Source organism: Saccostrea cucullata, unplaced genomic scaffold (assembly GCF_032062105.1).
Source record: "Saccostrea cucullata isolate Sc308-1 unplaced genomic scaffold, CSIRO_AGI_Scuc_v1 ctg3816, whole genome shotgun sequence".
Classification (NCBI taxonomy): Eukaryota; Metazoa; Mollusca; class Bivalvia; order Ostreida; family Ostreidae; genus Saccostrea; species Saccostrea cuccullata.
In genome coordinates, this window is record NW_026937471.1 from 25,903 (window position 1) to 37,246 (window position 11,344).

The 11,344-nt window shown below is 34.0% G+C and overlaps 2 protein-coding genes across 3 annotated transcripts; both read left to right on the forward strand.

Moving 5' to 3' along the window:
* Window positions 1–456: 456 nt before the first annotated feature.
* Window positions 457–3,493, forward strand: LOC134248261 (ovoinhibitor-like). 2 transcript variants are annotated; one of them, XM_062730674.1, is made up of 8 exons: window positions 457–592; window positions 887–986; window positions 1,354–1,476; window positions 1,590–1,715; window positions 2,045–2,167; window positions 2,429–2,575; window positions 2,907–3,038; window positions 3,384–3,493. In XM_062730674.1, the coding sequence occupies exons 1-8, from the start codon at window positions 475–477 to the stop codon at window positions 3,421–3,423; spliced, it is 909 nt and encodes a 302-aa protein (XP_062586658.1). In that variant the 5' UTR covers window positions 457–474; the 3' UTR covers window positions 3,424–3,493. The 2 variants fall into 2 exon arrangements, with proteins under 2 accessions (XP_062586658.1, XP_062586659.1); XM_062730675.1 differs by lacking the exon at window positions 3,384–3,493 and having other exon boundaries at window positions 2,907–3,042.
* An 819-nt stretch (window positions 3,494–4,312) lies between these two features.
* LOC134248260 (uncharacterized) lies at window positions 4,313–10,329 on the forward strand. The gene is made up of 12 exons (XM_062730673.1): window positions 4,313–4,669; window positions 5,173–5,332; window positions 5,490–5,660; window positions 5,756–5,847; window positions 6,318–6,544; window positions 6,650–6,900; window positions 7,032–7,254; window positions 7,343–7,435; window positions 8,992–9,203; window positions 9,316–9,516; window positions 9,780–9,954; window positions 10,095–10,329. Exons 1-12 carry the CDS (start codon window positions 4,356–4,358, stop codon window positions 10,202–10,204), a joined length of 2,229 nt encoding a protein of 742 aa, XP_062586657.1. The 5' UTR covers window positions 4,313–4,355; the 3' UTR covers window positions 10,205–10,329.
* Window positions 10,330–11,344: the final 1,015 nt, after the last annotated feature.

The window sequence follows — 11,344 nt, forward strand, 5'->3', positions numbered from 1 at the left end:
ATATCTTCAATACTTTCAAAGGTTATTTTATTACTGGGTTTGAGCAAGAAATGCATTAATTCTGTACGTCATTTTATTTTATTTTTTATTTATTATTATTATTTTTTTTTTTTTTTTTTTAACTAGACTTGGTCAAAAACACATTTACACTGTTTTCATTTACTTAAGATGTGGTTTTACTGAATGCGCAAATACGTAAATTAATAAAAAAAAATTTAGAAATAAAAATACTCCGTAATATTTCCTTTGCATTCTCTTCAAACAAACTATACAAACTATAAAACTGTTTTATTATATCAAACATGTTTCCTGTTATTATCATAAAAGCTTCTAATGTTGACTTCTTTTGTTTACAATTCCCATGATTTACATATTATTTAGAATTTTACGACATTTTAAATCGAATAAACTGTTCTTTTTAATAGGAAAGTTTGCATTTCATTTGACAAATCGGATATCGGGGATAGGCACGTGATGGCACTCCCAAATCTAGAAAAGTATATAAAAGTTTCTTATCTAGATACATCAGTTTTTCATCAGACCTTCGACATGTTGCTCACCCTCAGCATTCTTGTTAGCATTTTGATTTCAGGTAATCTCTCTCTCTCTCTCTCTCTCTCTCTCTCTCTCTCTCTCTCTCTCTCTCTCTCTCTCTCTGTTTTCTTGTATTTCCTTTTAACTGTTTATCATATGACGTTTAACTTTTAATTTATTATTTTATCAGATAGATCTGTAAATTACATGTAACTAAATTTACATTCTGGTTACGTCGCGAGTTTTTAATTTTTCCATTGCCAGTCTATAGCAACCAATCAATATTTGGTTAATATAAAATATTTCAACAGGAAACCTACTGTACATGTAACCAATTCTTCTCTTTATACAGTGGAGTCCAAGAGCACCGGATGTGTTTGTCCACTGGATATAGAACCCGTATGTGGAAAGGACGGCGTGACGTACGATAATGAATGTGAAATGAATTGTGCGTAAGTACCGCAGTCTAAAGATATATTGTACATGTAAATACTTGTAACTTGTAATTACTGATTGATTGTGTGTTGTTTAATATCCCTTTCGAGAATGTTTCACTGGTATGGAGACGCAGCCACTTGCCAGTGGATAGCTACAAATTTTATTCTATACTCGGCACTCACACAACAGTACTCAACGAAGTATAGAGGTTTTTTTTTAGTAGGGAAGAGTATTTATATAAGAATGTTTTTACTTCACAAAATGAGCAAATCATTAAACAAGGTGTCAAAAAAGATGAATACATTAGACTTACGATTATCGGATGAACAACTACAAAATACAAAAAGTACAACATTCTTTCATATCATATTTTTTGTACAGTGGAGCCGCTAAATATCACGATGGGAAGTGCGGAAGTCAAGCTTGCGCATGCCCACTGATGATTAAGCAGGTTTGCGGTAATGATAATAAAACCTATGACAACGAATGTCTGTTGAATTGCACGTGAGTTCCCTTAATTTGCCTATTTACATGTAGGCTATAATTTAGACTCGTACAACTGTAGCTTACATTTAAGTTTCAAATAATCAACACTGATTACATATTGTTTTATACAGAGGTTGGACAAAAGCCCATGACGGGGAATGTGGAAGTATCCCAGTCTGCGCATGTCCACTTATCCTTCTTCCTGTATGTGGAGACGATGGAAAAACTCATGATAACGAATGTGTTCTTAAGTGCGCGTAAGTTCATTTTTTTAATGCTACCTGAACATATATTATTAGAATACTTACGGTATTTCTGGGAAAATATTTGAATCTGACTGTATGGCAGTTATTTGTAAACCACATAGATCTACAAAATAAACTGTAAATAATACAATTTTACAAACATTTAGAGAGTTTTGCATTTATTTAACGATAACAATCCTTTAACGGCAAATGTAAAACTTTTACCCTTTAAAAATTAAAAATGACCCAATTCATTGAAGCGAAAAAAATGCAAACTAATCTTTATCTCATCAAGGTAAACTCAAATAAAAAAAAATAAGTGCAACTCGATTCCATTTCAGAGGGGCCTCCAAGTTACATGACGGAGAGTGTAAGCAATCATTGTGCGCATGCCCAAGAATCCTAAACAAAGTATGTGGAAAAGACGGCAAGACCTATGACAACGAATGTCTCCTAAACTGCGCGTAAGTCTGTGATACGTATGACTCTAAATACCTCCTTTTTGCCAAAGTAAAATCAGTAAATGTAGCAGATATGCATACAAAATGCATCCATTTTGCCAAAGCAAATTCAGTAAATGTAGCAAAGATTGTCTGGACTTTTGTTTAAAAAAGCAGCACCACTTATAAAATACACTGTACATGTATGTTGAGAGTTTTTTAAAGAATAGTTTTCAATGATCCTTTTCCATAATTGAATGGTTAATAAATCTGTCTTCTTGACAGAGCTGTTGGTAAGGCCCACGACGGGGAGTGCCTGGAGGCCGCGCCGGCGGCAGCTGAAGGACCCATATGTATGTGTAATAACATGTACTACCCAATGTGTGGAAGTGACGGCGTAACATATGCCAACGAATGTCTCATGATGTGCCAGTTAGTAGCATTACTGTGTTTGCTGTCAAGAGATTCTTTTTTTCTCATTCGATAACAAAACTTCTCTTATGAACGAGTGTAGCTCTCAGCGGGGTTAGGTGGATGTTGCTAAAGATAGTTGCAAACTTTCTACAAAAAAAAAACATGACATTTAAACATAAAAAACAAAATTAGAGATGTTTAATATATAGAGATCAATCTTTAATAAACCCCATTTAACATATATAAGAAAATAATGCAATAAAAATGATTACATGTAAGTATCGAATGTTGAAGGATATAGATACAAATACGTTAACCACAATTTGTTTCTTTTATTGCAATTGTTTAGTAAAGCTACCTTAGCGTATGAAGGAGTCTGCGAAACAACACCCTCGCCGTCCTGCCACTGTCCTCACATCTATAACCCGGTGTGTGGAGCAGATGGACAAACCTACGACAATCAATGTCTGATGCATTGTCAGTAAGTTCATTTATTTTCCAGCATTTCTCTATCCATTCTATGTTGTAACTTCTGCATCTTTTTTTACAAATGCATCTTTTTTCACAGTTTACAAAAAAAAAAAAAGAATTATTACAATACCAGTGAAAACATGAAACTCACTATATATATTTTAAAAGTTTATATGCTATATTAAAGTGATCATAAGTAAAATCAAGCAGTTTGTTACTGTTCCCAGTGTTTTTACATATTTTTATAAATCCCACTGATAGTTGTGCCTCTTTAAGGGTCCATTGACCTTAAGTAATGTTTGTGGAAGTTCTGCAGATAAACCTTTTGTTTAATGATAATAATTTAATTTTACAGCAACGTGAAAGAAGGCTACCTTGGACCATGTAAAAATTAACTGTCTCTTTCCTGATATGTCACGTATTATGTCCGATGGCTGTGCAATGTATGACAATCTGTACTATTTATAAAGATTTGTTTTTAACATTTGTCGCATGGTTATATAATAATTTCCATGTTAGTTTTGTGAAGTATTTAGCTTTCTACTGATTGTTAACATACATATTTATTTGTCGAGACAAAGTAATGATTGGTTTAGTTATAAACCTTGATCTGTTTGCTTACATAATGCTGTCATTTAAGTTGAAATAAAGTAACATAATGAAATAAGGAAATAAATTTACACGATCAATTTTTGCTTGAATTATGATTTTCTATGTATAACGTTTAAATAGAAATATTTTGATAAATTAAGACATCAAAGTTTTTATAATATTCAACATTTCACTTAATGTATGTTTGTCCCAAAATAAATTGTAAGTGAACTAAAATACTTTCATAAAAATCTATTCAGTACACAAGTACAATTTTTATCAGTCCATCTTGGATCTAATATAAAATTAATGATTTTTACTTCAAATGTTTCAGTTTACATCGAGTTGTTGATAATATCTATCTTCCAATTTAACATTTGACGATTTGTAAGTGGAGAGCAAGTTATATATGAATCGAGAACAAAAGTATCAATATATATTAACATTTATTTTCTATTTATTTATAAATTTTTATTTATTTATGAAATGACATTTGAAACTAATATTTATTTAGTAATTATTTTAATTCGTATTTATTAATTCTATACCATTAAACGCCAGTTTGAAGGGCACGGATCTATATATGCACTTGTTTAGAGGATACAAGGTATTAATACTTAACGCATTTGAAACAATCCGGCATGAATCAGCCATGTGTAAACAAAAGAAAGTAATTATCAATGCGTGTAATGTCTAAAACTGGTTTACAGTAAATTCACGTGGGTTATTTACGGAAATGGTGTCTACATTGAGTGTTTACTTTTTTCTGGTCCTCGTTTTCCACCACGTACAGTTACAGGAGTATCCCTTCCGTAACACCTCCCTCCCCTGGGATGTCCGAGTTGGGGACCTCGTAAACAGGCTGACCGTCCAGGAGATCGTGGTCCAAATGAGTCGGGGAGGATCGGGGCCCCGGGCTAGTCCCGCCCCCGCCATCCCCCGGTTAGGAATAGGTCCTTTTAGTTGGAATACAGAATGTCTGAGAGGCGACGTATACGCTGGTAATGCCACTTCTTTTCCGCAGACTTTAGGACTAGCTGCAACGTTCAGGTAGTTATAGTGAGTTATGCATGTCAAAAATTTGTTTTCGTACAAGCAGTGAAACGCATGAACGTGTATGTGCATTACACTTTTTTGTATGATTTTATTTTCATTTGTTTCTCCACAAAGAGGGTGCATTGCATATATATACCGAAAATAAAGTGTTTTCAGATGGCAAACAAAAGAATTAATAATATTTGACCTGCTTAAATGAATATATTTCATTTTTAAAATATATTTCTTCAAGAACAACTAACATTTGCCTATTTTATCGTTTCCTGCAAAGAACGTAAGAAAACCTTTACATTTTTATTGAATAAAAGATGTATATTTAATATTGAATGAAAATAATATATGAAAATTGTGCTATCAATAATATATGAAAATTGTGCTTGTATAATTGTGTAAGTGCGTACCTTAATTCTTGTGATTTGTTTTGTTAGAGGGAATTAAAAATATAATTCTGTAATTTTTGAGTTCAACAATTCAAATTCATCACCCATGTTATTTAGCACGGATGTTATCTGTGACGTAGCAGAAGCGACATCTATAGAGGTGCGCGCCAAATACAACGACTACCAAAGACGGAAAATATATGGAGACCATAAGGGGATAAGCTGTTTCAGTCCTGTTATAAACATCATGAGGCATCCGCTCTGGGGCCGAAATCAGGTTCACTTTATCATTCTTTAGTTTCTAAATGAAAATTAATTCAGCACAGGGATATATACATGTATCAGAATTGATTACTAGCAGGGACGTACAGAGGTCCTATGTTCCACCAGAAACCAAAAGGAACCATAAAGATGAATATCCCATTTTTTTTCAGGAAACATACGGGGAGGATCCTTTTTTATCCGGAAAGATGGCCGAAAGTTTTGTGAAATGTTTACAGGGCGATAACCCCACCTACATCCGGGCTAATGCTGGCTGTAAACACTTTGACGTGCACGGCGGTCCCGAGAACATCCCCGTCTCCAGATTCTCCTTCGATGCCAAAGTAAGAAGTTAAGGTCATTCTGCAATAAACTTTGACTATGATTTCTTATAAATTATATAACAAATAATTAGAAGTAATTTTACTTGGTTATGAAGGTATCTGAGCGGAACTGGAGACTGACGTTTTTACCAGCGTTTAAGAAATGTGTTCAAGCAGGATCCTACAGTTTAATGTGCAGCTTCAACAGGTTTGGATACATTTTGTATCCCCCAACTTTATATATAAAGATATTTCTAGCTACAGTCCGTATAAAATTGTTTTCTGCCACATCGTTCATGTATGTGGCTGTCCACCTAAAATTCATAACAATAAAACTTGAACGAACATCTGCTACATATGTTTTAGCATGACAGAGCGAGAAATTGTTAATTAGAGGGGAAGTTTTATTTTTCTAGAATTGAACCCACAGTTTTAATGTCTCAACGTTTTAAACATGATCTTTTTTAATCAGGGAAATCATCAAAATGAGGTGTCATTACATCATTTTATTTTAAAGGTTTTCTACATAATTACAAGTTATACAATTGAAAGTATCAACAACTACATGTAACACCATCAAAGATTACTTATTAATGTACTCTCTTATATAGTTTAGTCTAGATGCTGTGGAATACATGTAGTTGTACTTTTTGTAAATGACGACACATTATTGTTCAGAATCAATGGCGTCCCCGCTTGTGGAAACAAGCGTCTGCTGACGGACATTTTACGGAAGGAGTGGGGGTTCACGGGATACGTCGTCAGTGACCAGGAGGCAATAGAAAACATTATGACATATCATCACTACACCAATAACTCAATAGACACGGCTACATTATGTGTCAAGGCCGGCTGTAACCTAGAACTGTCCACAAACGAGGTCAAACCAACCTACTTCTATATCAGTTAGTGTAAAACCTTTCAGATGCATCATATTTCAATAGATTCTCATTGAATCTTTAATTTTGAAAAACATAATAAACTAGTAATTCTTTTTTTTACGTAAAAAGACGACGCCTTAAAAGCTGGCAAACTGAAGAAGGAAGAGGTAATGGGGAGTGTGAAACCTTTGTTTTACACCCGAATGCGCCTCGGAGAGTTTGATCCGCCCAAGTATAATCCCTACAACTTCCTGGATCTCTCAGTGATCCAGAGCGAGGAACATAGAGCAATATCGTTAGCCGCTGCTATGAAGTCGTTTGTTCTGCTGAAGAATAGGGACGGATTTCTTCCAATTAATACAGTTTATAACAAGATATCTGTACGTATTTGTTTCTATAAATCTAATTTCTGAAAATAAAGAATAAAAAATCTGATCATGAAAAAAAAATTGTCTTGGTACTTGTTAATCTGAAGATTTTGTTCTTTATGTTTCCATCTTAAATTTGTTAGGTAGTCGGACCTATGGCAGACAACAAATACCAACAAATAGGAAGCTATGCACCGGATGTTATGCCAGGTTTTACTACCACGCCTTTACAAGGGCTCTCTAAGCTCTCCAGAAACGTACAATACGCAGCTGGATGTACCGACAACGCATGCACAACGTACAACAGATCAGACATACAGAGAGCAATGAATTCCACTGAAGTCGTCTTTGTTTGTCTTGGAACTGGTATCAAATCGTGATTATGTAGGCGTATACATTACTTGTATTGATATTAGGAAAAATTAATAATAAGTAGATTTTTTTTTCAATGCAGGCCCCATGATAGAGAACGAGGACCATGATAGAGCCAGTATGGAGCTACCCGGAAAACAGTCACAGCTTCTCAAGGACGCGCTGAGTTTCTCGGGTACAATATATATATTAAGTTATCAAAAAAATAGTTCTTACATCTAGATATTTACATGTGCATGGTGTATAATAAGATACTAGTAATTTGATCAAGTACACAACAATGGATTTTTCTTACACTGTCAAACTTTTCGACAGAAAAATGTAAATCTTTCTGTATGATCTGCAAATCTTTAACTCATTGTTTGAAAATTGTTTAAAAATAAAGAAATTGTGAACGAACGATTAGAGAGCTACACTAACAGATTATATCTGTAATTTAACCAAAACTGACCAAAGTTTGTGTTAAAACGGGATGATTAACCATGATGGAGTGCTTTCAGTATAGAGTTAAGTACCAAACCTTTCAATAACCATAGCTGTTCACAAACTTTTGACGCTTTTTTAAAATAATAATATAGATCGTTTGGAAGTAGGTTCCAATATTCATAAAATGTAAATAAGAAAACAAGATGTGTTTGTGAAACACTATGCGCCCGGCGGCACAAAGTTCAAAAAAGCTATTTTTAGCATATAGGTCAATGTCAAGGTCACAAGGTCATTGACTATGGTATCATTTGAAAGAATTTGATCAGTGGAGTATGCATACTAAATATGAAGTCCCTATCTCTCATGGTTCAAAAGTTATGGTCAAGGTTCAAAAAAGCTATATTTAGCATATAGGTCACAGTCAATGTCACAAGGTCAATGGCCTTTGTGTCGTTTGAAAGAACTTAATGAGTGAAGTAAGGATACTAAATATGAAGTCTCTTTCATGACTCAAAAGTTGTGGCGAAGGTTAAAGTTTGAAGAAAAAAAATTAAAAAGGTAGTTTTAGCATACATATCACAGTCAAGGTCACAAGGCCGTTGACCTTGTTGTCATTTGAAAGTACTTGATTGGTAAAGTATGGATACCAAATATGAAGTCTCTATCTCTTGTGGTTCAAAAGTTATGGCAAAGGTACCAAAAAATATTTTTAGCATACAAGTCACAGTCAAGGTCATAAGGTTATTGACCTTGGTGTCATTTGAAAGAAATTAATTAGTGAAGTACGAATACTAAATATGCAGTCTTTATCTTCTATGGTTCAAAAGTTATGGCAAAGGTACGAAAAATCTATTTTTAGCATTCATGTCACAGTCAAGGTAACAAGGTCATTGACCTTGGTGTCATTTGAAAGAACTTAATTGGTGGAGTATGCATACAAAATATGAAGTCTATATCTTCCATGGTTCAAAAGTAATGGCGAAGGTTAAAGTTTGCAGATAAAAAGCTGTTTTTAGCATATAGGTCAAAGTCAAGGTCACAAGGCCTTTGACCTTGGTGTCATTTGAAAGAGCCTAATTAGTGGAGTATGCATACCAAATATGAAGTCTCTTTCTTTCATAGTTCAAAAGTTATTGCGAAGGTTAAAGTTTTCATACAAACAAACAAACAAACAGACAGACAGACAGACAGGACAAAAACAATATACGCCCCGGATCTATCAATTCGGGAACATAAATATGATAATAAATTCGTAGAAACCAGTTCCAATTGAAAATTCTTTTATTATCTAATTTTTACCTGTAGCAAATACCGTGCCTATTATCCTTCTTCTCTTCAACGGAGGACCCGTGAACATTACTTGGGCGGATCAAAACGACCGCGTGGTGGCCATTATTGAATGCTTTTTCCCTGCACAGGAAACAGGAGAGGCTGTATTGAGAGTGTTAACAAACACTGGGAACTTCTCAAACCCCGCAGCAAGACTTCCTTATACGTGGATGAAATACAAGGAGCAGGTGTCTGTCTTCAATCATTTAATCAGTTAATTTATCTATTTATTGATTGATTGATTTGTTTTTATTTTATTTATTCGTGATTTTTTATTTATAACATAATTTAATCCACCAGATACCTTCCATGGTAAATTATAGCATGGCCAACAGAACGTATCGGTATTTCCATGGCAACCCTCTGTATCCATTTGGGTATGGATTGTCCTATTCCAGATTTAACTATACAAACGCCTGGCTGAACCCGATCATAGAGCAAGGCCAGAACCTTACGGTTCGTGTAGAGGTTCACAATTTAGGGCCACTGGACGGAGAAGAGGTATGTCCCTACAAAATGAAGCTATTCGCTTGGTTTAATATTTTTTCTTTCAATAACCGTTTTGTCATTGTACTAAAATATTTTATTACTGAAAAACTTGTGTTAAACATAAGTAGATATGAATTAAAGTTGTAAATTCTTTTGTTGTCAAAAATAATTAAAATGTGTGTTAGCTTTGTATTAAAATGCTAGTCATTAAAGATTGGAACGGTACATACTAAGGTTTGAGACTTTCCATCTAAATAGTCTCCATCTATATGTAGGTTATTCAGATCTATCTGAAATGGCTGGATACTAAAGAAGAGATGCCAGTGAAACAGCTAGTTGGATTTCGGCGAGTTTACCTGCATAATGGAGAAACTCTGAGTTGGGTTTTTACTGTAGATTCTGATAACTTGGCCGTCTGGAGCAACACAAGAGAATTTTGGATAGAACCAGGTTCAAAAGCATTGAATTCCTATACTTCTGGAAAATATAAACGCTCTTTGAAAGATCTGTATTTTTTATTATTATTTAAATTGCAAAGCTTATATTTGCTGATTGCTGTCCTAAGAATTGCATTATGTTTTTATTTTCAGGACATTACCGACTGTACATTGGAGGCCAACAGCCGGATCAAGAGAAAAAAGTGCCTAGTAATATCCTGGTCCGAGACTTCAAAATTGTACCGACTACGTCATATATGTAGATTTGTATATTTTTTAATTTAAGTCCTAGTTAAACTGACTCTCTGGAAAATCAATCTTAAAAGTGGTTTTTAAAGGGTTAAAATACTGTGAAATCACTCATTTTAATGGGGCTTATGTCGTCCAATACGTGTATATAAATGAAATATAAAATAATGGATAACTCAGTTTCTCTGATATTCAACAACGAAACCAAATCCACACAAACTTATGTTTTCCACTCAAACCACCAAAGTTTTATCCTTCCAAAATATATTGATTTACAGTACGGCATGTTCAATGTCCACAAATTAGTATTTGTTTGAAAAATTGTAACCTCTTGTTCTCTCTGCCAATATATACATGTATCTATATACATACAAATCTAACGTCTAAAGCAGATTTTCTTTTATTATATTTAGACAGTCATACATGTGGCTGTTGATCAAGTTTTAAAATTTTCATTGAGAAATTTGGAATAAAAAACAAAACAACGGAGTAATTCAAGCGTAGGTCTGTCATTATTATACCCCCACTTGAAAAGTCGGATTGTATATATATTGATTGGGATGTTTGTCCGTCCATCTGTACCGCTTTGAGGTACTTGAATGTATCTTTAATCTGCAACACCTCTAATACCATTGAATGAAACTGAATAAAACTTTCACAGAATCTTTGTTACATAGTATACCATTCAGCACCTTTTTACGTTTTGATCGGACACATATTTCGGGTTTCCCATAGCAAAACATGGACATTGCTATTTTTTCTATAATATTGAAGGGTACCCATCTCTTATCCTCAACTCCTCCTATATCACTGAATTAATTTCAATTATAATTTCACAGATTCTTAATTGCATAATGCCATTGTGCATCTTTTTTTTTACTTTTTTGATCTGACTCTTATATCTGGTCTCCCAAAGCAAAACATGGACTTTGCCATTATAACTATATGGGAGGCGGGGCTAACATTTTATTAGTGAGCTGAGTGCTCAGAGTACTTCTAGTTTTAATCAATTTGAAGTTCTTGAATGGATCCACTATTTAAGGACTAGATATTATAATTCTTTGCTTATTGAATATTCAGCGTAAACTTTTCCCTGTCTTTTCTTCTATTGAATGAGGTCAAGAAATCTGCTTACATTATTTACCTCCCCCCCC